Source organism: Phoca vitulina, unplaced genomic scaffold (assembly GCF_004348235.1).
Source record: "Phoca vitulina isolate PV1807 unplaced genomic scaffold, GSC_HSeal_1.0 scaffold33, whole genome shotgun sequence".
Classification (NCBI taxonomy): domain Eukaryota; kingdom Metazoa; phylum Chordata; class Mammalia; order Carnivora; family Phocidae; genus Phoca; species Phoca vitulina.
The window spans coordinates 2,468,740-2,495,824 of NW_022589736.1; the positions used below are offsets into that span (position 1 = coordinate 2,468,740).

The 27,085-nt window shown below is 43.7% G+C and overlaps 1 protein-coding gene across 4 annotated transcripts in view; it reads left to right on the forward strand.

Annotated features, from left to right (window-relative positions):
• The first annotated feature begins 2,296 nt into the window (after positions 1–2,296).
• The window catches only part of LUC7L (LUC7 like), a 38,077-nt gene continuing 13,288 nt past the window's right edge, over positions 2,297–27,085 (forward strand). For 2 of the 4 annotated variants that reach the window (XM_032425685.1, XM_032425687.1), the window contains exons 1-5: positions 2,329–2,478; positions 4,414–4,508; positions 9,460–9,558; positions 23,623–23,733; positions 24,596–24,739. In XM_032425685.1, the coding sequence (XP_032281576.1) occupies positions 2,418–2,478; positions 4,414–4,508; positions 9,460–9,558; positions 23,623–23,733; positions 24,596–24,739 (510 nt within the window). In that variant the 5' untranslated portion in view covers positions 2,329–2,417. Of the gene's footprint in view, positions 2,479–2,506; positions 3,262–3,374; positions 4,509–9,459; positions 9,559–23,622; positions 23,734–24,595; positions 24,740–27,085 lie in introns of those variants that run through there. The other 2 variants (XM_032425689.1, XM_032425688.1) reach the window with 2 other exon arrangements.

Genomic DNA, 27,085 nt, shown 5'->3' on the forward strand with positions numbered 1-27,085 from the left:
CGAGCGTCACTTCCGGCCGACCGGAGCCGAGGCGGAAGCGCGCCAACCGAGCGGGGTCCTCGCGGCGGGAGGTGGTTGCTGAGCGGTGCGGCTGGTGGGGTGGCGGCCCCTGCGGAGGCGGCGGCTCTGGGGTCGCGCGCCGCGCCGGCTCGCGTGGGGGTCTGGCGCCGCGGCCCTTTGAGGTGGCACCTCCTGCGGTCTTATTGCGCTTCCCCGGGCTGGCGCACCCTTCCACGCGGTTTGCTGGCCGTGGCCTTTCCCCTCCAGCGCCGCTTCTGGCCGCGGGTCGGTCTTTCTGTGGCGTGGTTTGCCTCTCTCCGCTTGTTGCGTTGCGCTCTGCTCAGAGTGCCGTCTTTACCCGTGGTGTGTGCGGTAAATATCGCCGTTCGGGGTGCCTTTGACGAACGCAAGTCTCCGTTTTAGTATAGAAAAATAAATCAGTCTTTTACGGGTAGTCCTTTTGTGCCCTGTTTGAGGAATCCTTCGCCACCCCTAATAAGTCTCCCACATTTTCCCCAATGGTTTTAAAGTTTCCATTTTAACATTCAGTTTTTAATTCGGTTTGGAATAGATTTAGGGCGGTGTAAGGAGGCTACGTGCTTTTCTTCATCAGGGGGATAACCTGCAGCGCTAGTGCCATTTATTTAGTCTGTCTTTTCCCCAAGGGCACCTGCCACACTTAAAAAAATCTGGATATGCACGAGTGTCTTCATTAATTGGCTTTATCGTAATGCTCACACCGGGTGTTCTGGATCAGATCAGATATCTTAGGACTCCCTAGTAATAATAAGCATGATGAGTCCCCCACAGCCTTTACCCCCCAGGGAAACACAAAGAGAACCAATGGAAATTTTTCCGACGTGAGTGGCCCAACAGAACATACGTGAGGAATGAAGAAAAGGGACTTTCTGTACTTATAAAGGGGAAGAGGCAGCTGTCCTTCTCCCCTCTTCAAAGGGTCTTCCCACTCCAGTCCTTTGGTATGTTGAGTTTCTCCTGGGGTCAGACTGCCCCAGTGTCTCTCGGCTACACTTTTAGGACCTAGAGATGTCTCCAAATTCCTGGGCTTCACTCCCTGAAGTGTAAATAGGTGGGAAGAGAACACTCTATTCTCGCCAATACCTAGGCACCTAATCCAAGTCTATAACTACTTGGCCCTCTTAGGGAGAGAAGGGAAGTTATACTTCTGAACCAGAGCAATTAACGACAAATAAATGGCTGCAGATCTAATGCTCATAGTAGGTGAAGGGTCTAAGACGAAGGCTTTTTACAGGAGCACTGGGAAATTGAGGAGATTTCCCTACAGCTTCTCTCTGGCATCTTTATTCTCTGTCATTGTTTCATTGCTCTCCATTTTTGTGCTGGTACCACACAGTCTCAATTACAATATCCTTAAAATAACTGTGATATTTAGTTGGACAGCTACTTCCACCTTTTTGTTATGTTGAAAAGCTTTAGCCATTTATTCTTCAGTAAAATTTTACAACCAGGCCAAGTTTCACCAAAACAAACCCATAGGGGTTTTTATTTTTTATTTTTATTTATTTGTTTTAAAGATTTTATTTATTTGACAGAGAACGAGAGAGGGAACACAGCAGGGGGAGTGGGAGAGGGAGAAGCAGGCTTCCTGCTGAGCAGGGAGCCCGATTTGGGGCCGATCCCAGAACTCTGGGATCATGACCTGAGCCAAAGGCAGACGCTTAAGGACTGAGCCACCCAGGCGCCCCCAAACCCATAGCTGTTTTTAATAGAATTGGATTTAATCTGTAAGCCACTTTGGAGAACAGATACCTTTTTTTTTTTTTTTTTTTGAGAGCAGGCGCAAAGGGAGAGGGAGAATCTTTCTTTAAAATATTTTATTTATTTTTGAGAGAGAGACAGCGCACACGAGTGAAGGGAGGGGCAGAGGGAGAAGCTGACTACCGGTTGAGCGGGTAGCCCAAATGCGGAGCTCGATCCCAGGACGCTGGGATCATGACCTGGGGCGAAGGGAGATGCTTCACCAACAGCCATCCAGGCGCCCCTATTTATTTTATTTTATTTTGTTGCAGTTTAGTCTCCAGAATATATGGGTCTTGGGCTCTAGAATAAATCAGGGTTGGGACTCTTCTGGCTCGGGCTCTAGAATAAATTCAGGGTTGGGACTTTTCTGGCTCCGCCGTTTGGACAACTTGCTTGGACCACTCCTGCCGGTCTCCTCCAGGGCGGAGTTTCGGTCCCTATTCCGCCCCAGAAACTGCATTTCCCAGCAGGCTCAAGGCCCGCACCGACGCACTTCCTCCCGGCGTCCCCCGCGGCGGGAAGGAGCCGAGCGGGCTCGAGGCCGACGCGACAAGCCTTCGTCGCCGTCGCCGCCGCCGCCACCACCGCTGTGAGAGGAGTCGCCGCGGCCGTCCCTGCCGCCCTCGCCGGCCACCATGTCCGCCCAGGCGCAGATGCGGGCCCTGTTGGACCAGCTCATGGGCACGGCCCGGGACGGTGAGTCGGAGCGGCCGGACAGGCGAGGGGTTGGGGCGGGAGTGAGGCGAGGCCGCCGGGCGGCCTGAGGCGGGGGCCGCGACCGTCTGCGCCTGCGCCGGACACCCTCCCCTCCCCCGCGCGCCGACCGCAGGCGCCGGGTCTTTGTCTGAGCCGGTTCGCTTTGGAAGCGGCCGCGACCGGGTTCTCCCTCGCTGGCGGTGGGTCCCCGGTGGGCTCCTCCCTCGGAGCCCGAGTCGTCGGTGGGGCTTCAGCCCCCTCCCCTTTTGCCGTCCTGCGACTTTCTCCCCGTCCCGCGGCCCGGCGCCGCTCGGGGAGCCGGGGAGTCGGCGAAGGGCTGGCGCCCCCGTGGGCTCCACATCGCTGGCAGCCGGGTGGCGGAGCTCCTCCGAGGCTCCTCGGGGAAGAAGCTACCTACAACCCGAGGGAGCCGGATGGGCCCGGAAACCCCGGCCGTTCCTGTTCTGCACCAAGAGCAGCCGTAAATTGAGCTTTTCTAACGTGGCTTCCTGCCGAGTGCCTTTCCAGCCCCCTTCCCCTCCCAGCCACATAGGAGAGCCTCTGTTTAGCTAGCACTTGGCAGTCGTTAGGTAGGTCGTACAATGACGGTTGTAGGGAGGAGTGAAAGATCATGATGGTTGTCTCAGGAGAAAGCGGTTGCACCTTTGCAAAACTATATACCTGCTGTGGTTTGTGTTTTCTTTTCTACTGAAGTAATGAAGTTGTAAGTTCACATTGGCACATTCGCAGGGCTGTGCAGATTCTTTGCACTTTATTTCATAGGTGAATAAGTGCTTTTTAGCTTTCTTTGTATATTGAGTTGCTTTTGAATTGCTTCCCATATTTTTATTTCATACAAACTGAACAATTGTGGCCCCTCTATTTTATTTATAAAGGTTCAGTGTATCTTTGCCTGCCTACATCAATCTGCAAGGGAGTTGCAGAAAAGCCTCATGTTCATCGAGCCGTGAGTCACAACCAATTTCTAAGCTGTTATAACAAAAAAGTGTTTGCTTTTTTTCACAAATAACTTTAAAAGTGTAGTTTAGAAAGAAAACATTTTCAATAAAAAGACACAACATTAATCCTGGATGCTTGCAAATCCTAAAATATATTCCTCCTTTAGTATTACACAGCTCTGTGTATACACAGATTAGCTTTAAAATTTGTCACATTCCACTTTGCCTTTACTTTTATGTATCATTCCCCTGACTTCCTTACTGCAGGTTGGGCAAGAAAACTTTTCCTTTAAAACTTTTCAACAGCGGGCATAAAATTCTGCAGCTGAGGTCTTGAAGAATGCAGATGGGTACAGTATGTGTTGGAACTCACAGTGTGTATTGACTAACCTAGTTCCCTTTTTTTTTTTCTCCTTTGGTATTGTCTTGTTAAAAGTGACTCCCAGGTGCCAACTTTCTTTTTTAAGGGTGGGGGTGAAGGGGATAGGAAGATTAGGTCTAGATTATTTATCAGTCAGTGGTAGAGTTTGAAAGCTTTCTTCTTCATGTGATTTTGGGCAAAATACTGCCTATGCATTTGTGCATAGCAAAATGATTAGATTAATATGTAGCTTCTGTTGGTGGAAACTACCAGCTGTAAGTCATATGTGGTGATTCATGGCCCTCTGATTAGCGTGGGTTTTGGTATTACTGCCCACATGTATGTGTGGGGTTAATGGCCTTTTGGTGCTCAGCCTCTTCAGATTCCTTGACTTCTTTGGCACAATGATGGAGTCAGATCTCATTAAGTGTGATTCTTCATGATACATTTAGCATCAAAAAACATCTGTATTCCGCTCCAGTTGTAAATATCTCTAGATCAGCTTTTCATTGTATTTGGTAGTCTGCCAATCATCCAGGTGAATTGTTGTACCGGATATGCTTTGGTGTTTAACGTGATAATATTGTCTTATTTAAAACCACAAATGAATTTCAGGAGACGAAACCAGACAGAGGGTCAAGTTTACAGATGACCGTGTCTGCAAGAGTCACCTTCTGGACTGCTGCCCTCATGATATCCTGGCTGGGACGGTAGGTGTATTCGGGGTTGGGGGAATATCATAGAACACTCAGACTTGGGGGCTGTGTAGGCAGTGAAGGTTGAATTGTTTTTCTTTACCAGGCAGAAATCACCTGCTGCCTTTCAAATGATAGATTGTTAGTTTGGTGGAATTTTGTTATGGGGTATACTTCACTGCTATAAAAATTTCTTTTTGTAATTTATCATATTTTTGTAGAATCATTTATATGGAGGTAGTCACAGCTAAGTAGTATGAGAAGTGTCATTTGGCCAAACCAAAAAAGTATGCTTCAGGTCAGCCTATAGTTCTTTGAAAATTCGGGATTGGTGGGTTGGTTTTCATGTTGAACATATGTTAATGCTAGACTTTTGATCTAACGAGGTACTTTTTTTTTTGGTGGGCAGCAATGTAAGGTTTATTGAGTGATAGCCGAGTGATAGTACAAAGTTCCTGAGGAGGGAGGGGATCCGAGAGGGTTGCCCTAACAAGACACATTTCTTACCCAATTCTTAGGTTTTTAATAGATCAGTTGGGTGTAACACTGAGTTTTTAGTGTTGTGTTACATTACCCTTTCAAGAAATCAACACATGATCCAATGAATATCGATCCCTGAAATTTTATGTTCACTTTAGAAGAACCAAATAGATAAATACTAGTATTATGTAATGTGCATTTATTCAAAATCAGATAGGATTGGGGCACCTGGGTGACTCAGTCGTTAAGCATGAGCAAGACTGGCACATTTCCCATCCTTTCTTAAGATTTTACACAGTAATTGCCAGCACTGCAAGCTGATACAAATGCTGTGAAAGAAAAGCAGAGACGGGTGCTTGGGGGGCTCAGCCATTGCGCATCTGCCTTCGGCTCAGGTCATGATTCCAGAGTCCTGGGATCAAGCCCCACATCTGGCTCCCTGCTCCGCGGGGAGCCTGCTTCTCCCTCTCCCCCTGCTTGTGTTTCCTCTCTCGCTGTGTCTCTCTCTGTCAAATAAATAAAATATTAAAAAAAGACAAAAACAAAATCAGATAGGATTGAAGAAGACTAAAAGCTGGAGAATTATCTACCATGATTCAGCCACATAGAGAAAAGGAGTCCTGTAAATACCACCACCATTCCACCATTTTTCAGATTGCACTTAATGGAATATAAAACCGTCTGCTCATTTTAAGGGTCAAATGTTCATCCACTAGGGAACATTTTCTTCATGATTAATTGTTGCTTTTCTCATTACCATTGTGAGGGGAGCAGCCTGTGGAAAACCGCATACATGTATTAGATCTTCTCAAGCTGACTCTACAGAGAGCAAATAGGAAATGAATGTCAAACACTGTACCTTTGTTACCTGAGGTTTTGCCTGTAGTTTGACCTGGCATAGGGATATGTTTTGCTGTGGATTGTTGTGGGTACCATCAACATAGATTAATGGCTTCCGCTAGTTTAAAGCAGTTCTGCTGAAGGAAAATCCTGTAGGGGAGGCATCATAACCTGGAATTGTTGATGGATCTTAGTGGGAGAAGCCAAGGAGCAGAGGGATGGATGTGCACGAGTGTGAAGCATTTCAGTTTTTTGAGGGAGGGCTGGGGGGTGTCAGATCCCTGGGTAGCATTGTTCCAGAATGCTGGTGAGAAAAATAACCAGAATGGGGGCATTTCCTACAAATATTTATTGTGTTAGTTACAGATTAACTCATCAAATATTCCATTGAACACCTGCTGTGTGCCAGGCACTGGATATATGGTGCCAGTAAGATAAAGTCTTTACTTTATCCAGTGGAGGAAGAGGATAGACAATAAATGAATAGATAACGGGTTGTTTTAGGTAGAGTGATAAAAGGTTTCTCAGGGACATTGGAGCAGAGACTTGAATGGTGAGAAAGAATGTGCACAGTTTGGGGTTAGAATGCCCTGGGTGAAAGATGGAGCCGGCGGACAGCAGGCATGCTGCTGGCGTGTCTGGAGTGGTGAGAGTGAGGGGGAGAGGCGGGAGAGGCAGGCAGAGGCTGTGGAATCAGATGAGTTGTGAGAAGCCATGGACTGAGCAGGTTGGCCAGGGATGGCTCGGCAAGGGGAATCTAAGAAGAAGCCGACTAGGATGATTAGGATTAGGATGAGGGTTGAGAAATTGGATGGGGGTGGTTGTAAAAGGTGAGCCTCACTGGTATGGGCTCCATGGAAGTGGGAAGTGAGGAGTGGAGTTGAATGATGGGTCTTCTGATGAGTTTGTGTTTTGTGTAAAATTGAAATGGAATGAATGTGATTAAATTTTTAGAGCAAAGTGGCTAAATGAAGGTGGTTGTAACCTTCAGTCTTCTAAGGATTGCTCCAGGCCCAAGTTGTTGCTCAAAACCATCTCCTGTCACTGGTAGGGGTGAGGCAAGGAGGAATGGAAGTTACAGTTTTATTGAGGCTTAATGGGAAAATACAGTATTGGTTAGTAAGTTTGGGAGAGTAAGATAGCTGGAGGGAATGTAGTGTAACAAGTTACACTTGTCTCAGTGGAAAAACTTCTGTTTTCCAAACGTTCTGGAAGGAGCCTTTAGTACCCTTCCCTGTCAGCAGTGTGAGACCACTAGAGGGTAGAGAACACAGGTGTTTGGTAAAAAAAAGATCTGACACACTGGATTTAACAGCCACTTAAAATCTTTTGGAAGAGGACTTACTGTAGTATTTCAACTCTGTGTGGTGGTTAGCTGCCAGGGGAATTGGCCAGTACTTCCCTACCTCCTTGGCAAAACTGAAAATACACAGTCGGAGAGTAACGTGGGACCCAGCCCCGTCCTCTGTTTGCATTAGCCGTGGCTTTTTGAGAGTTCTCACCCAAAGGAAGGCTAGCAGTGAATTTTTGCTTCATGGATGGTTCACTAATGTCAAAATTTTCTTGACAGTTGAAGTTTCTAGAATGGAAATTTATTTGTACTTAAAATGCTTAGTAGTTAAGGTTTTAGTGCTTACTTCTCCTGGTGGTAGGTTTTCTTTGAGATACAGAGCTTTCATTAGCTTTTAAGCATTTCTGATGTTTGTCAGTTATTTTGCAGCTGTGGTGCTTGCTTTTCATTTGTGGAGACTATATTTTAAAGAATCATACTAATGCTTAAAAGAGTGAACGAAGCAAAAGTTGTCAACAATATAGGGACAGCGATTCTGGCTACAACTTTGGCTTATAGAATTACTCTTGCCCTACCTCTGGATCCCCCCATGTGACCAACATACATGAACTCATATGACCTTTTTTTTTTTTTTTAAAGATTTTATTTATTTATTTGACAGAGACAGAGATAGCAAGAGCAGGAACACAAGCAGGGGGAGTGGGAGAGGGAGAAGCAGGCTTCCCGCTGAGCAGGGAGCCCAATGCGGGGCTCGATCCCAGAATCCTGGGATCATGACCTGAGCTGAAGGCAGACACTTAACGACTGAGCCACCCAGGCGCCCCTGAACTCATATGACTTTACAGTAAGAATAATGAAGGAGAAAAGAGGTCTTTAGCATTTAAATGCAGAAGTTGATCCTTGGTCAAAATGAAGATGAGCTCCACACTAGGGAGCCCACTGTTGGTTCTGTCACTGTTTTTACTAAAGGATGTTTTGTTAGTGAACGTGGCATGCGCCTACTGTGAGACTAGGGCCCAAGAGTCAGGTACTACCAGCCTCCCTGATTTGCCTAAAATGTTAAGGACTTTATAATCCATGAAGTTTTTGAACTCATTTTGGATGTAGTTGTCATTTGAGCTTAAAGGAGGCCCTGGACTCCATCATTCTCTGTTTACTCGTTATGTAGACACATGTTTTGGTCCAATTGCTTGGACTTGGTGTCTCCTCATTGTGATGCTGGGTTTTGTTAACTTGCACTGTATGACTTGATAGCATGATCCTTAGCATACAAACTTTCCTTTTGCTCTTGATGGCCAGAGGTGGAGGGTGCTGTCACAGAGTCCTGCACTCAGAATTTAGTTAAGAGATATGCTCTGTTGTCTAATTGTTCTACATGTGCTTACAACACATAGTAGCATATCGGGCTAATCTTACTGGTAATACAGGTCATTTGTTTTCGTGAAACAACCTTTTGTTTCTCAAATGGGGCAACTGAGTGGCCCGATTCTATGTCTCCATTTATATCCAGGGTCATTTACTAGGTTAGGAGAATGTTTGGAGGATTTTTTTGGCTCTAAATTGGCCTATTCTGCTTTATGCCTTCTGGTATACAAAGAGATACACAAAGCCAAGTGTTAGGTTGTGTTGTAATTGCCAAAACCTGATTGCTATCTGCTCTTTCTTTTTTCTTGCCTCTGTACCTTAGGCATTTGAGCATCCTGAGTAGTGAAGGTTACAGGAAGGAATGCCTAGACAGTTTATGATACTCTTGTTTTCTGGCCTTTTCCTTGCAACCTCTCCCCTCCCCCATGCTGCTGTTCACTGAGTAGATGTTTCTTACTCTTTTCTTTTTTTTTTTAAAGATTTTATTTATTTATTTATTTACTTAGCGCTTGAATGGGGAGTAGGGGCAGAGCGAAAGGGAGAGAGAATCCCAGCTGGCTCCCCGCTGAGTGTAGAGCCTGCCATGGGGCTTTATCCCACAACCCTGAGATCATGACCTGAGCAGAAATCAAGAGTTGGACAGTCAGCTGACTGATCTACCCAGGTGCCTTACTGAATAGACTTTTCTTTTTTGACTGATACAAAAATAAAACTAGCAAAAGCTGATTAATATGGTTTTCATTATTAGTCCAGTTATCTCTGGGTCTGAAAGAGACAGAAACCTTCACACTTAAATGTATCAAAATGTCGTATTAACATGGTGGTAAAAGAAAAATAAGGTTTCTTGGCTATATGCTGTTTTTTAATATTTTTATTATAGTTTACTATTCAAAAAGGTATTGTTTATTTTGGTGACAGTTGAAACACCAGGTCATGTGCTTTCTACAGTGGGTAGATGTTCATGTGTAAACTTTTGTTTCTTTCTCACAGCGCATGGATTTAGGAGAATGTACCAAAATCCACGACTTGGCCCTCCGAGCAGATTATGAGATTGCAAGTAAAGAAAGGGACCTGTTTTTTGAATTAGATGTAAGTTTTATTTTGTGATAATTCGTCCTTACTGTGAAGAGCCAAATATCAACTAACAAGAATAATGTAACATTTGTAAGTTATGAAGTAGAATAACAAAAGAGGTAACTTGTTATTCTACCACTAGGGCTGAGAGCTAGAACATAGCCAGTAATATTTGGTATCTACCTGTAAGTCTACCACCCCCACACTGTTGTGCATTTTGTATGTCTCATTTCCTTTTAAAAATGTTATTACATATTTTTATGATTCCTTGAACTTTGTTTTTTTTTTTTTTTTTTTTTAAGATTTTATTTATTTATTTGAGACAGAGAGAATGAGAGAGAGAGAGCACATGAGAGGGGGGAGGGTCAGAGGGAGAAGCAGACTCCCTGCCGAGCAGGGAGCCCGATGTGGGACTCGATCCAGGGACTCCAGGATCATGACCTGAGCCGAAGGCAGTCGCTTAACCAACTGAGCCACCCAGGCGCCCTTGAACTTTGTATTTTTGCTTGTTTTTAAGCCTTAAAAGAATAGTTTCATAGCACAGTCTTGAATAACGGTTTTCATTCAATATTATATTTTTGTTTACCCATTTTGTTGGGTATGGTTTATTCTCATTGCTGCTTGAGTATTCCCCAGACTCTCTAGTCATTATTTGGGTTGATTCTAGGTTGTGGAGTTTCTTTGTTTGTTTTGTTTTGTTTTGCTATTACAAACAGTATTATGAATGTTCTTGAATGTATTGTTGGTGTATGCGTATTAGGTTTATTTAGGGTCTATTCCGAGGGGAGGAATTGCTGGCTTACAGGGATTGCATATGTTCATCCTTGCAAGATAGTTTTGTAATGGTGTCCTTTTTCTCTCTTGCTTCTGTTGTTGATAAAGCCATGGTATCAATTTATACCCCAAAGTAGAATTTTTGCAATTCAGTGGTTATAAAATGGAATTTCACAACTTTTTTTTAAACTGTTGCCTCCCAAAGGAACCCTTTTAAAGAATTTTCTTCCTTATTCGTCCCTTACCCTTCTATGGAATTTTGTTACCACAGAACCCTGCATATTACCTTAATGTGCTATGGTTTTCCAGGCCACAAACTATTGTGATAGCTAAGAGTTTTTTTTTCACCCTTTAACAGCAGTTTTCACCTCTTTACCCATTGAGAGTGCAGGATTTAGAGTCACTCTATTTGTTTTTTCTTTTCCCTAATTCTCCATCACTAGTATGATCAAAGGTCAGTGAAGAGGTTTGGTGGCATTCAGGTTCCTAAGTAAAGACTGGGAAGAGACAGAGCTTGGTGTGAGGAAACCAAGGAAAGGCATCTCCTCTTCACCAAAGGACATTTTACTTTATTTTATTTTTTTTTACCAAAGGACATTTTAAAGGATATGTTGTAGCCGGAGTAAACTGTCTTTAACAGTAGTCTTAAAAGTAATTAAAATTAATTCTTTTTCAGATTCATTCTTTAACCACAGTGTGCTCTCAGTGTTGAATCTTTGAATTAACTAAAAATGCCTTTAGCAACAGTTTGACTAACAGAAGAGGCTTGGAAAGGGAATTTTTCTATATTGTGAGTTTTCATTCTTCAGTAACCTGCAGATGCTTATGCAAAGAGGCCATTACTTTGGGACGTCAGGTTTCAGAGACTGATATGTACCCCGGTTGAATTGAAATCTCAGGTTTAGTAATGTTTTCTGGATCAGAAGTCTTAGCATTTCTACTAAATCAGAATGTCAGTGCATTTTTTATTTTTTATTAGATTTTATTTGTCAAAGAGAAAGGGAGAGAGAGAGAGCAAGCACAAGCAAGGGGAGCGGCAGGCAGAGGGAGAAGCAGGCTCCCCGTGTAGCAAGGAGCCCAATCGGGACTCGATCCCAGGACCCTGGGATCATGACCCAAGCCGAAGGCAGCCGCTTAACTGACGGAGCCACTCAGGCGTCCGGTCAGTGCATTTTTTAAATGACTGATGAATTTAAAGTTAGAAAACATTCATATAAGAAATGGTGTCAGTGACTGAAACACACAGAATCATTTAGTATATTTTGAAGGAGGTGTGTTCAGCCAGTGTGCAGAAAGTGTGTTTTTTTTGTTTTGTTTTGTTTTTTTAATGAATACTATTGAAAACTATGCATTAGCCAGTAAGAAAATACCCAGTTGGATCCCCAGGAAATGAATTTTGTTTTGTCATCTTGATGCTATAAAGTCTAGAAGCTATAAGAGAAAGATGGGTACATTTGTCTGTATAAAAACTTAAAATTTAGCCTATCAAGAGTACCTGTACATGGGACGCCTGGCTGGCTCAGTCTGAAGAGCATGTGACTCTTGATCTTGGGGTCGCGAGTTTAAGCCCTACGTTGGGTGTGAAGATTACTGAAAAAAAGTTCCCATACGTACAATGAGAATAAACTGGGACAGGATATTTACAGTGTTTATGATGATGGGCTAGTTATCTTTATATGTAAAATTCATCATAATGGACATAGATGGTATCAATGGCTCAATAAAAAAATGGGCAAAGGATAGAAAAGGACATTGCCTGGTGGGCATCTAATCCTATGGCTGGTGCTCACCCTCACTCAAAACTGAAGACATGGGGGATTAAATGATCCTGATACACCTCCTGGGTAACTCAACATCTCAAGATGTGAAAGTACATGCCAGCATGGCCAGTTCTAAGATTATATCTCACTGATATGCTTGCATATGTACAAAGATACATTTGTTCTAGAATGTTCCTTCAGCATTTATAACTGCAGAAAACAGGAACCAAGTAAACTTCCTCAAAAGGGGACTGCCTAAATCATAGTTGCTCTTTAGGATGGAATGATGTGTAACTGTGAAAAGAGAATTGGGCTAGTTCATTGTGTTGTTGATGTGAGATTATCTGCAAGACAGATTAAGTGGATAAGCAAAGTGTGATATCATGCTTCCCTAGTGTTTATTAATTTAACTTAATTTTTTAAAAGATTTTATTTATTTATTTGAGAGAGCTCCGCATGCATGAGTGGGTTTGGGGGCAGAAGGAGAGGGATAAGCAAACTTCGCACTGAGCACAGAGCCAGAGGCAGGGCTTGATCTCACAAGCCCTGAAATCATTAATTGAGCCGAAATCAAGAGTCGCCAACAGAGCCACCCAGGCTCGTCCCCATAGTGTTTGTTTTTTTAATATGTTATTTATTTATTTATTTTTAGGATTTATTTTTAGGGAGTGGGCACTCGTGCAAGTGGGAGGGGCAGAGGGAGAGGGAAAGAAGCTGACTCCCCTCTGAGCACGGAGCCCTACATGGGGCTTGATCCTATGATCCTGAGATCAGGGCCTGAGCTGAAACCAAGAGTTGGATGCTCACCCAGGCGCCCCGTGTCTTGTTTTTTCTTTTTTTTTTTTTTTTTTAGATTTTTATTTATTTATTACACAGAGAGAGGGAACACAAGCAGGGGGAGTGGGAGAGGAGAAGCAGGCTTCCCGCTGAGTGGAGAGCCCGATGTGGGGCTCGATCCCAGGACCCTGGGACCGTGACCTGAGCCGAAGGCAGACGCTTAACGACTGAGCCACCCACGTGCCCCCCGTGTCTTGTTTTTTAACAGTGTTTTAAATTGCATACATCCTTATTTTTACTTACTTGCTTTTAAGTGAGCGGTGTGCCCAGCATGGGGCTTAAATTCATCACCCCGAGATCAAGAGTTGCATGCTGTACCACTCAGCCAGCCAGGTGCCCCTCCATAGTGTGTGGTTTTTTTGTTTTTTGTTTTTTTAATAAGGAAGGGTGTTGTACACTTGTTAACATGTTTAGATGTGCAGAGAGGTGTTTTAGAGGAACCCAAGAGATTACAACCACTTTAACTTGGTTTGAGGGTTAGAGCAGGGCAAGAGACCTTTGTGTACTATGTGAAAATATACCACCTAGAGGAATTATTTTTTCAGTTAAAAAGGTAACCACTCTTCCCCTCAACTCCTTAAAAATAATTGTTGATCTTACAGATGGTTCATATTAAAATGTTTGATAACCAGTGGAAGAAGTCCTTCTGCCCTGAAGAATGAAGGGCATTTTGGAGTAGCCATATCTGAAGGAGAGCAGTCTGTCAGGGCATAGTCAGCATGTGAAATGCATATACGAACTCATTCCAGAACTCCGCTGTTGGGAACATATCTTAGGGATATGTGCAGATGAGTACACAGAAAAGATGCTCATTGCAAATTTTTTTTTAAAGGGAGAAGAGGCTATAATGAAACTATTAATGGAGAACTGGTTATATAAATTGTGTTATCAACAGTGGAATGTTGCTTTATAAAGCTAAGGGGAAGATACCTCTGGGTGTTAAGGAGGGAGATTTTACCTTAAAAAGTTTCTTCAATGGCTTTAAGATATAATTCACGTGCCATACAATTTACCCCACCTTTAAATTTTTCTTTTCTTTTTTCTAAAGTAGGCTCCATACTCAGCGTGGAGCCCTTAAGTTTTTATTTTATACATATCAGTAGTGTTTGGATGTACATGGCTTACTCTGATAAGTAAAGTAATTAAAAGTGGCCTGACTTTAAAATACCAAGCTAGAAGAACTTTTTATCTCCTTACTTTTACAGAGTAAACTTTAATGGAAAAATAAAGGTTTTTCTCAAAATACAGATTTGTTAAGTTAATTTGATGAAAATCAGTTTTTAAATCTTTTTGGTAGGTAATGCATGTTCACTGTGGGAAATTCCAGAGGTCTAAAAGGCTCTGGTAAAAAGTCTCCCCTTTCCATGTAACCAGCCATCCAGTAGCTCTCTCTGGAGGTTAGTTTCATTTTTTAAAGATAGCTGATACACAATGAAGAGAGAGGTTTATCAGAAGGCTAGTTGTGATTTTTTTGTGTCAAAATGTCAGTTTTGAGAAGCAGAAAACTCTTCAGAAACATTTTGGTCAGATGTGGTCAGTGGGCTGACTCTTGATAATCCTGACCTGCTGCTGCCCCCCCCATGAGCTGCTGGTGGTTCTGGGCTCCTGGCCTTCCATGAGGCCCCTGCACTGTCCAAGGCCCAGGCTCTGGACCAGCAGCTCCCAGGCGTCCCTCTTGAGGTTGGTTTCTGGAAGGGCTGCAGTGCGGTCATCACTGTTGGGAAATGGGCATAGGTTTCATTGTCACAGGTTGTAAACCATCACTAATCCATGATTGGTTCTGGTTTTTCTTAGTAGCATATTCTGTAGCTCACCAGGTGTTTTGGTAGATCTCCATTATTGGTTATAACTCTGTTAGGTGGGTCCACCATTTACCAGAGTTTCAGGAAGTGCCTTAAGCCTGATGTTATTTGCCAGAATTAATGGAGGCAGCACCATGTGGTGCTGGCAGAGCAGTTGGACCCCTTGTAGTGGGCCAGTCAGGGGGACACCTGACCTCAAACTCAGAACGTTTGTTTTAATGTTGAAAAGCTTATCAAATATATTAAAGATAACAGGCATTTGAGTTATATTTTAAACCATTTTTGTCATACAAGGGTTGTATATATATATTTTTAGAACAGATTATTGTAATCAGGTCGGTGAGAAAGCTTTGCATACTAGATGGTCCTGCTAAGACATCCATGCCTTTTGTTTGTTTTTTTATAAAAGAAAAACCTTGCTAAAACTTGGGTTTTTAGTTGATTTATTAATTCATGATATATTAGTTTAAAATAAGATGTATTTTTACAGAAGGCGTCATGAAGATCTTTTTTTTTTAAGATTTTATTTATTTATTTGAGATAGAGCAGCAGAGGGAGAGGGAGAATTAGGGTCCCCATGGAGCAGGGAGCCCGATATGGGGCTCGATCCCAGGACCCCAGAATCATGACCTGAGCCGAAGGCAGACGGCTTAACCGACTGAGCCACCCAGGTGCCTTTATTGTTAAAATCTATTTTCATAATTAGTTACTGAATTTATAGATTGACATTTGACTTTTAGTAGATCTTCTACGAGAGCTCATCAGCCCTTTTTACAAATCTAAAATATTTAAGCAATTTGTAAGAAGTTGTCCTACAAGGACATTCGCATATGTATGAGAAGACCTGAGATGTTCATTGCATCGTTTTGAATTAGTGAAAAAGTGAAAATACCCAAGTACGTTTGTTTTTAGAGGAGCTAAATAGTCATGTTACAGTGAAATGAAATACTGCACAGCTGAAGATTGTAGAAGACAGAAGATGTATGCATTGATGTGAAGAAGAAAAAATGGAAACTTACCAAACTGTCTTGTTTGGTTGGAATAAAAATTGAGTGCTTAGGTACGCATTTTAATGCAATTTTAAAAAATATATACCAAATTCTTAAGTGGTTTTTTTTTTTTTTTTTTTTTGGAGAAACCACGCAGGAGCTGGGGGTGGGGGCAGGGAGGGAGAGAATCCCAAGCAGGCTCCACGCCCAGCATTGAGCTAGATCTCACGACCCTGAGATCATGACCTGAGCTGAAATCAAGAGTCAGATGTCTAACCGACTAAACCACCCAGGGACCCCATTAAGTAATTATTTCTTGTGGGGGGGAGAAGAAGAAACTATATTTTCTGTATCATGTGAAGTTATCAGGTCCTGTTAGCTAACATAATAGGCAGAAATGAAAACGTAAAAATATTTCTGCCTTATGATTTATTTTTACAAATCTCTAGCCTTAGAAAGTAATTAGAAATACAGGCAGACATTGGTACACAAATGTGTTTATGGTAGGATTGTTTATAACATTGAAAAATTGGACACAACGGAAATGTTCAAGAAGAGAGAAATGAGTTAGTAAATTATGATTTATTCCTGTCAGACTGCCCTCGAAACTTTACAGAATCTACTTAATGACAAAATTGTGGTGATACCTCGAGTAAGACAAAGGTAAAAAATTGTGTGTACTAGAGAGTTCACCTCAATTTTTTTTTTTTTTTTTTTTTCTTTTTTGTGGTCTTATTGAAGATACACTACTTAGAGAATTGGTAGACCTGGCCTTTAAAACATGGAATGTGCTCTCCCCTCCTTGGAGGCAGTCCCTTACTATTTCAGATTTATTTATTTATTTATTATTTTTATCTATTTATTAGATTTTATTTATTTGTCAGAGAGAGAGAGAGCACAAGCAGGGGGAGCGGCAGGCAGAGGGAGAAGCAGGCTCCCTGCTGAGCAGGGAGCCCAATGCGGGACTCAATCCCAGGAACCTGAGATCATGACCTGAGCCTAAGGCAGACGCTTAACCGACTGAGCCACCCAGGCATCCCTTTTTTTTATTTTTTAAAGATTTTGTTTATTTATTTATTTGACAGAGAGAGACACAGTGAGAAAGGGAACACAAGCAGGGGGAGTGGGAGAGGGAGAAGCAGGCTTCCTGTGGAACAGGGAGCCCGATGTGGGGCTGGATCCCACTACCCTGGGATCATGACCTGAGCTAAAGGCAGACGCTTAACAACTGAGCCACCCAGGCGTCCCCCTTACTACTTCAAATGCAGGGACGCAGACACTTTAAAAGCAACAACTTGCTGCCTTTTTTTTTTTAATTTAAATAATCTCTACACCCAACGTTGGGCTCAAACTAATGACCCTGAGATCAAGAGTCACGAGCTGTTCCGACTGAGCCAGCCCAGGCCCCCCAACAGCAGCAGCTTGTTTCTTACCTGTCACAAGCTGACTTTGGTTGGTTAGGGTTTAGCAGAGTGTTTAAGAGCAGTTGCTGGAAGCCTGTGTCACACTGTTGGTTTAAGGATTGGTTCTAGGTCAGAATTCTGAGGCTCTGCTGGCAAAAAGGAGGTAGGGAGTTGTGTTCATAGAGCAGTTTAAAGCTATGATTACAGGGACGCCTGGGTGGCTCAGTCGTTAAGCATCTGCCTTCGGCTCAGGTCACGATCCCAGGGTCCTGGGATCGAGTCCCACATCAGGCTCCTTGCTCAGTGAGGAGCCTGCTTCTCCCTCTCCCTCTGCTGCTCCCCCTGCTTGTGCTCGCTCGCTCTCTGACAAATAAATAAAAATCTTTAAAAAAAATAAATAAATAAAGCTATGATTACATAAACTATTTTTCTATTAAAAGAAGAGACTAAAGCGGCCTGGGCTAAGCGTCTGCCTTCAGCTCAGGTCATGATCCCAGGGTCCTGGCATCAAGTCCCGCATCGGGCTCCCTGCTCAGTGGGGAGTCTGCTTCCCCCTCTTCCCCTCCTGCCCTGCTCGTGATCACTCTCTCTCTCTCAAATAAATAAATAAAATCTAAAAAAATAAACCTTCTTAAGAAAGGTTGATTTATCAGGGATTGATTGATTTGAGAGAGAGATTGCATACCTGCAAGGGAGGGAAGAGGCAGAGGGAGAGAGAGAATCTCAAGTCGACTCCCCACCGAGCACAGAGCCCAACACAGGGCTCAATCTCACGACCCTGAGATCATGACCTGAGCTGAGACCAAGAGTTGGACGCTTAACCAACTGAGCGACCCAGGTATCCCACCAGGAAGGTTTTTTTAAACTTTATTATGGAGAACCTCAAATACCAAAAGTGGATGTAATCTTATGATGAATTTCCTTGTACCCATCCCTTAGCGTTGGGAGTGATCAGTCCACAGCCAGCTGGGTTTCATCTTCCCACAGCTTCTCACAGATCTTCAAACAAACCGCACACATCTCAGTCATTTTATGTGTAAATATTTCAGCATTGCCATTGCCATGTGTGTTGAGATCTGGTATCATGCTTGGTGGTGACAGAATCTACTTGGCATGTTTTTAAAAATGTGTTAAGGAAAAGTTTTAAAGATACAGAAGTGAACAGGATATTACAATGAAATTTCTGGGTTCTGTCTCCCAGTTTCCAATGATTATTGACATGAGGACTCTTGTTTCATCTTTATCCTTGTGTTTCCCCACTGGATTTTTTTTTTTTTTTTAAGATTTTATTTGTTTGACAGAGAAAGAGACCACCAGAGAGGGAACACAAGCAGGGGGAGCAGGAGAGGGAGAAGCAGGCTTCCTGCAGAGCAGGGATCCCGATGTGGGGCTCTATCCCAGGACCCTGGGATCATGACCTGAGCTGAAAGCAGATACCCAACCATCTGAGCCACCCAGGCACCCCTGGATTTTTTTTTTAAGGTTGTATTTTTCTTCCTTTTTTTTAAGATTTTCTTTATTTGAGATACAGAGTGAGAGCTGGGAGACAGGGAGAAGGAGAAGCAGACTCCCTGCTGATCAAGGAGCCTGGTGCGGGGCTTGATCCCAGGACTCTGGGATCAGGACCTGAGCCAAAGGCAGACGCTCAATTGACTGAGCATCTCAGGCGCCCCTTAAGATTATATTTTGGGGGGGCACCTGGTTGGCTCAGTCAGTTAAGCATCTGCCTTCGGCTCAGGTCATGATCTCCAAGTCCTAGGATGGAGCCCCATGTCCGACTCCCTGCTCAGCAGGGACTTTGCTTCTCCTTTTCCCTGTGCCCCTTCCCCCAGCTTGCACTCGATTTCTCTCTCTCAAGTAAATAAGATCTTTAAAAAAATTATATTTTTTAAGTAGTATCTACACCCAACATGGGGCTCGAACCCACAACCCTGAGATCAAGAGTCACATGCTCCTCTAACTGAGCCAAGCAGGCACGTGTCCCCCTGCCCCGATTACTTTTTATAGCTACAAGATAGAATTTCATCTGTAAATACTGTAAATAGTACATCTAGAATTTGAGGACTTTACTAAAAACAGTCATCTTTAAAAGTAATTTCCTAGCATCTGATAGAGTTCAAATTTCCCAGATTACTTCAGAAAGGATTCTTTTATAGTTTTATTTCTTTGACTCAGGATTCAAAATAAGGGCTACACGTTAGAATGCTTTGTAAATCTTTTTAAATCTATTTGTTTGAAGAAATTAATTTTTTTAAAAGTCTCATACCCTGGATTTTGCTGATTATAGCCTCATGATGTCTTTTTTAACATGATTCCCCTTGTCTTTGAAATTCTTAGAGGAGTTAGATCTGGAGACTTGATCATCAGATTTAAGTTTTTCTTTTGTGATGGGAACATTTCAGAGGCAGAGCTTTGCACCTGCTCGTGTATCACCTCAGCCGGCACCATTGTTGAAGGCAGCCTTGACCTGTTGATGGTCAAGGTCCCCTTCAGCCTTTGACCTGATGCTTTAAGCAGCGCTTGAGGATTGTTGCCTAGATGAGTTATTTCACTGAGGTTACAGCATCTCTTACTAACGTAAAAACATGTATAACTTTCACTTGGATCAGAATTTACCAGTAAAGAAGGTACATGTGAAACCTTTCTCCTGCTCTGTTCTTCAGTCATCTGGTTGCCTCTAGAACTACCCAGTGTCTTCTGTGTGCTTTAGAGTTTATGTGGATACCTGAGGCAGACAGAATGTCTATATTCCTTTTTTTTTCTTTTACACGAGTGGTAATTTGTACACCTATTCTAACCTCACCCTTCCTTTTTTTGTTTAACTTTTTAGTATATCTTTGTGTAGAGTTCCTTATTCCTTTTTGTGGCTGCACAGCATTCCAGACGATGGATATCTTCTTTATATGACCAGTCCCCTGTTGATGATCATGGTGCTGCATTACACATTGCCCTTGTTTGCATGTATGCATTGTTTGCATGTATGCCGGGGAGATTCCTAGATGCAGAACTGTTGGATCAGAGGGGTATCTGGGGTTTTGATGATACCATGGTGTTATCCATCGGAGCGAATGCTCCCACCAGCAGTGTAGAAGAGTTCCCATCTTCACATCTTTGCTAACAGTGAGTAACCATATTTTGGGGTCTTTGCCCGTCAGAGTTATAGAAAGGTATTTCTTTGTGGAGGTATTGCCTGCCTAGACCCTCAGCTTGAGCTTGGTGGGTGGAACCACTGGTGTTTTATGTGGGAGAAGGTGCCTCCCTGTCCTCACCGTTGGCTCCTTCTAGCCTAACACAGCCTCAGCCTGACCATGCCAAGGCCTGGCCTTGGCTTCCTGAAAGTGTTTTATCCAGAAATTCCCTAGAAAAGAGTATATAATGTCTGCTACTAGGTTATCTGTATAAATAACATTTCAAGTTTCTGAGCTTGAACACTGGCAAACAAATAGCAATATTAACACGTTAATTTAAGCTGTGAAAAAGTTACAGAGCAGTACAATTTCTTTAGTGTCCACATACTGAAAATATAAAGAACTGATTCTTTTTAACTCAGTAAAAATACAATTAACTTTTTCCCCAAATTGTCTTGGTTTGTGATGTTTTATTTACAGGTTTCTGAAACTACACATTATATCAACTAATTTCCAGACTATCTTTAATATACCAAATGAAACTAGTTCTGATTACACCTACTTTTTCTGTCTACAGATGTACAGTATAATAGTTACATTGCCTAAGTCAGATGATGTTCTGGGTTAGAACCCCTTTGTGACCTTGGGCAAGTTATTTTAACTTTTTCTGTACATCTCTGAACTGGGCTGGTGGTGACTGCCTCAGAGTTGTGCACATTGAGTGTAGGGATTTTGGAGCCAAACCATAAGGGTGCTTGTACCCTGATGCCATCACTTAGTAGTGTGGAAACTGTACCTCAGTTTCTTCATCTGGGAAATGGAGACCTTCCAGTTTCCGTGTGGACGTGCAGCACAGCACGGGGGCACATGTGCACCGTGACCAGTCTCCTTGACAGCCCATCTCAGCCTCACTGATTTCTGGCCAGTGTCATTTCTGCTGGGCTGGCAACACTGGGAATAGCACCGCACAGTCCTGAGTGTGGACGAACAGCCTCCAGCAGCAGTGAGACTCACGTGCCTGCTGTGTGCCGGTGCTGTGCTCAGGCATCCCCGATCGTCCATGTTTCATCGTACCACCCTTAAGTTGTAGAGCTTGGGTGACTTTCTAGTAAATGGTAGGTTGTGATTAGGACTTAATTTTTAGACTTGAATACTCTTTTTTTTTTTTTTTTTTTAGATTTTAAAGCATGAGCAGGGGTGGGGGCTGCTGAGGGAGAGGGAGAAGCAGGCTCCCCACTGAGCAGGGGGCCCCAATGCGGGGCTCGATCCCAGGACCCCGGGATCATGACCTGAGCTGAAGGCAGATGTGTAACTCACTGAGCCATCCAGGCACCCCGACTTGAATACGTTTAAAAAAAAAAAATTATTTAAACCTCTCCTCTTTGATATATTTTAGGACTCTATCTGAAATTGACAAGCACATTGAACAGGAGAAGGGGCAGTAGAACAGAGTGCCATCTTTTTTAAGATTGTTATTTTTTATTATTTGAGAGAGAGCATGAGCGAGGGAGAGGGAGAAGCAGGCTCCCCACTGAGCAGGGAGCCCAATGAGGGACTCGATCCCAGGACCCTGGGATCATGACCTGAGCCAAAGGCAGACGCTTCACCGACAGAGCCACCCAGGCACCTCCAGAGTGCCATCTTTTAAAGAATGTGGCAGTTAAAAGATGTCTCTGTGGTCTGCCTATTCTGTGTTGTGAAGTTACCATTTAGTTTTTAGCATATCAGATGTCTGAGTCTGTAGCTGATTAGGGTTCTGCTGAAGCTGCCGCTGGTTGCTTTAATTGGTCAAGGTGTCCCATGTCACCCACTTGTCTTCAACCCTGATGAGTGGATTTGTGGGTCTGTCTCAGGTGTGAAATCACTCTGTTTGGGTAGATAACAGAAGAACACTGCACCATAGACTCAGTACCTCTGTGTGGGTGAACCTGGGGCATATGAGGGTGGTCTTCTAGGATCCATTGTCCCTCACAGGAGGCATGTGACCTGTATCAGCTTGCCGGCACCTTGATCTTGGTTAGTTATCACTGTCAGCAGGATTGTCAACTCTGTGTCTTTCCAGGAAGTATGGTGCATGCAGACAGATGCTGATCGTTTGCTTTCCTGATTGATTTGAACATAGAAATGTTTATCAGGGAATATTTGGATGTCCAACAACAGGAAAGAGGTCCTGAATTCCAAAATTATGGAGTGAAATTGGGAGTTGGCCTCAGTGGGTGATTATGCTTTAGCCTTTCTCCAGCACCCTGTGGGGCTAGGCACTGTCAGAGAGCCTATTCTCTGTCTTGACCTATGTCCAAGTATGCATTTATTTGAAAAGAGTATTTAAGATTTCTGGAGGAGACCCTAACCCTGTCGTCCATTCCAGTGTCACACTGATCCTCGTAGAGTGCTTTCTTAACAGCTGACTTGCTCTCTCTGGCCATCTTTGGGCGGAGGGACATAGATTATCACCACTTGGTCTGTTGGCGTAACCTTCATCTGCTTTATATCATCTCCACCCAAAGTTTTTTCTTCTGTATTTTTTGGTGATAGATCACATGATGCAGTCCTGTCATCCTGTGCTAAATTCCCTTGCTGTCACACTTAACACAATGCCAACATTTGCGAGTGCACTAACGGGTGTAACTTAGGAGGTGCTGCTTGCCAATCACCGGTCGTAGCCTGGCAGATATCCTAGTTGTAGGTCTATCTGAGGTTATGCTGGGGCCTTTGACTGGTCCTGGCAAATTAACTGCCTGACACATGTGAAGCAGCTCATTAGTGTTTTCGTGTTTCCCCCATAAGTCTTCAGAGTGAGCAGATAGATTTCTAGAGTTTCTTTCCCTTTATCTCTTTGGGGAAGTAGTTACCAGTTCTCCTGCTACTTTAGACAGGCAATAACGACCCGTGCTCACAACTCTCAGTAATATTTGTTCTGTTGTTTTGTTTTGAGGTGGAAGGGGGATCTCTACCCTCAGAACATGGGGGAATAATATTTACGTGGCTCACACAGACCAGTGAGTACATGATCCGCACCCCCCACAGCTCACCAGAAGAGGGCCTCCGATACTAGTCTCAGTCCAGCATTTGCTTCCCCACAGAGAACGCTACTAATTATGGCCAAAAAAAATCCGGGAAATGTTATCGAGGGATGGGGGTCCTTTTACAACTTTTAGGAATAAATAGATCAGATGAGAAGACCATGCTTCTGAATGATCACTTGGTTTAACAAAGCCCCTTGGTTTAATTTGATTATGGATGTGCTAGCTGTAGTGTAGTTTAAGATCTTCCCACTGAACTTACAGGCTTTAAGAAACCAACCCAGGAGTGTATGTCCTATTGAATTGATGGGTTCCAAGACCTTACTCTTAACTGATCATAGCTCTCTGCTTCTCCTGAGCTAGGCGATGGATCACTTGGAGTCCTTTATTGCTGAGTGTGATCGGAGAACTGAGCTTGCCAAGAAGCGGCTGGCAGAGACCCAAGAGGAGATCAGTGCAGAAGTTTCTGCGAAGGTATGCCTGAGAGACTTTCTCGAGTTGTGTGTGCAAATCAGTGTCTGGTAAAAACCAGCCTGCCAACTGGCTAACAGCTTACCATTAGCACTGACTCTGCGTCTTTGGGGTGGACAGTCCTTGCTGCCTCGGTGCTTCTCAGTAAGGAGAGAAGGCTGTCAGCAAGCTCTCCACCCCCAGGAGCTGCCTGTCTGTCCCCCAGTTTTTTTTGTTTTTTTTTTTTTAATACCCCCAGATAAAACAGGAAATGGAGACAATTAGTTGGGAAATGGTTAGACTGTGGTGCAGCTGTCCTGAAGAATGAAGAAGATACATCTGTGTGTCATTGGCCTATCAGCACATCCTCCTTCTGTTCCCCGATTTTGAGTGCAGCTGATGAGTCTCTTCAGTGTCCTTTTCTCTCAGTTTTATAAAAGGATTGCTTAGGATATGTGTAGTTGCTACCTTATTTCTAGAATTAAATCCCAAATGATTAGGCATTTTGCTTACGGTACAAGTTTATGCATTTAATCCTGGACATTTTATGGCCCCTACCCAGAAGGTTGAGTTGTGATAGAAGACATGAGAAGAGACAGCCTAGAAAGTGACCATGATGACCCTGGCCACCATGTTGGAAGTGACAGGCATGATGCTGCTCTTACTGGAATGCAACACGCAGGTTTAGTTTAAGGTCAGAATCTCAGCGATGCCAGTAAAGATGTCAGAATTGTTACAGTTTGCTTGTGAACCTGCAAGGATCTTGGCTATTCCATTTAATTTTCGTAGAACAGAGCAGAAGTACAGCAAGAGAAACACTCATTGTCTCTGTGTTAAGATCTTTTGGTTTTAGATGTTTGCTTACCTGATTGTTGTCTTCTTTCAGGCAGAAAAAGTACATGAGTTGAATGAAGAAATAGGAAAACTTCTTGCTAAAGCTGAGCAACTGGGAGCTGAGGGAAATGTGGATGAATCCCAGAAGATTCTTATGGAAGTGGAGAAAGTCCGTGCAAAGAAAAAAGAAGCTGAGGTTGGTGGGAAAATGTCTTCAAGAAAGAGGAAACGTAGTAACCCCTAAATGTTGACTGTTTGGGCTAAAATTAAACTATTCCATTTTTTGAATATTGGGAAGAAGTTGGAAATAGGGTGCTATGTGGACAGGGTTGTAGGATTTAGAGTGTGCACGTACTTGGGTTTGTGCCTTTGCTGTGTCCCCTGTAACCCTAGTGTGACATCAGACCCGTCACTTGCCAGCCCTGAGCATAACATCCATATGCAGAGCACAGTCCTGAGCGTTGAAGAGTCACTAGAGTGGTGTCGTTTACTCTCTGGTCCTCTGGCTCTGTAGGGGTTTGCTGGGCTGTGGTGGTCACTCAACTGGCGTGAGTGGGCCAGAGTGGTAGTGCAGATTGCCCTAAAGAACAAAACCTGCGTGTTCTTGGTGACACTGCATCTCTGGTAGAGAACCTGTGCAGATTGAGGGTAGCATCCAAGTGGTGTCAGCTAGGGTACCAGGCCAGGACACACTGGCAGGGTGGTGAAGAAACTGAGTCAGGGACTCAGTGTTTGTATTGTTGACAGCCATTTTCTTCCAGATTATTTTATCCATTAGATGTGCTCTGGCTCTCAAGTCCTTACCACTGGAACTGGAAATGGCTCACATAGGCTTTGAGAATGGTGGGAACAGTAGAGTCAGAGGGAGGCGGGGATGGTTGTATTCCCGGAGTAAATGCTTATTAAGCTCCAGCTGTGTGCCAGATAGTTTTTAGTTGTTGTTTTTCTTTTTTCTTTTTAAAGATTTTATTTATTTGAGAGAGCAGAGCAAGAGAGAGCATGAGTAGGTGGGGGAAGGCAGAGGGAGAGGAAAAAGCAGACTTCCTGCCGAACAGGGAGTCCAACACGGGGCTCAATCCTAGGACCCTGGGATCATGACGTGAGCCGAAGGCAGATGGTTAACCAACTGAGCCAGCCAGGCGCCCCAGATAGTTTTTAGCTGTGAGCACACCAGAGGAGGCCCTCCTCATGGAGACCCTGCTGGAGTTGGCAGGGGATACAGACAGAAGGGTATGTGAACAGATGGATAAGATTCATTCACATGAAGATAGGTGCTCAAAAGAAATGGGGTCTGAGTTTGAGAGTGACTTTGTGTTGCCAGGGGTCTCCAGGTGGAGTGATCCTGGAAGTGCCCTTAGCTCAGACCCACAGGCTGAGAAGGTTATTAGGGTGGTGGGGTCAGGGAGCCTGGGTAGAGATGAAGTCTTATGTAAGTCATGTATATAAATCCTTAACATAGAATCTAAACTCCTTTCTACTGAAGTGGAAAATACATGATTATATGTAGAACAGAGTCAGGCTCCTTGGGTTGCTGACTGCTGTACCAGAAAGGCCAGAGAGTCAGGAGGGAAGCTCTGTGGCTTCTTGGTGCACCCTGAGGCCCAGCCCTTCATGCTTCCAAGACCAGAACAGACACCAGAAATCCCTGGGATGGCTCAGAGATTTGTATGGGGGTGTAAATGATTGTAGATGAGGGGTTCATCATGTGGATGTCTTTAGACAGCCCAGACAGGAGCAGGATGTGGGATGCATGGGTGTTCATGTCCAGGACTCGTAGCATCCTTACCCCAGCCATTGTCCTCCATCCCCATCACTGAGAGTGCCCCCAGGAGGCAGCACCACCTCCTTAAAACCACTGGGCAAGACAGGATGGTGTTGGGGAGGCCTCCGCCATGCTGATCTCTGGTGGTGTGGCACCTGTGAGTTCCTTTCTGCTCTCAGCAGGCATGAATGTTCAGTAGTCTCAAGGAATAATACAGAGAGATCCCATGTGCCCTTTATCCAGTTTCCCGTGGTGATAACATCTTGAAAAACCATAGCACAATATAATAGGATGTTGACAGTCACGATACGGAATATCCATCACCACTAAGATCCCTCCCATGACCCTTCTGTAGCCACGTCCACTTCTCTGCCCCTGGCAACTACGAATCTCCTGCATCTCTATATTCTGGTCATTTTAAGAATGTTATATAAATGGAGTCATACAGTACGTACCTTTTTGAGACTGTTGTGTTTTGTTTTGTTTTGTTTTTTTCCACTCAGCATAATTAGAGTTTATTTTGAAAGAAATTAGAGGGTGGTAGTTGAAGTTTCAAAATTACAGAAAGGGATAGAATATCACAAATATTTATGGGTCCACCATATTTGTCATTTTTGCCTAAGGATTTTGGTTTTGTTTTTTCTCTTTTTTTTTTTTTTTTTTTTTTTAAGATTTTATGTATTTATCTGAGAGAGAGAATGGGAGACAGAGAGCATGAGAGGGGGGAGGATCAGAGGGAGAAGCAGACTCCCCGCTGAGCAGGGAGCCCGATGTGGGACT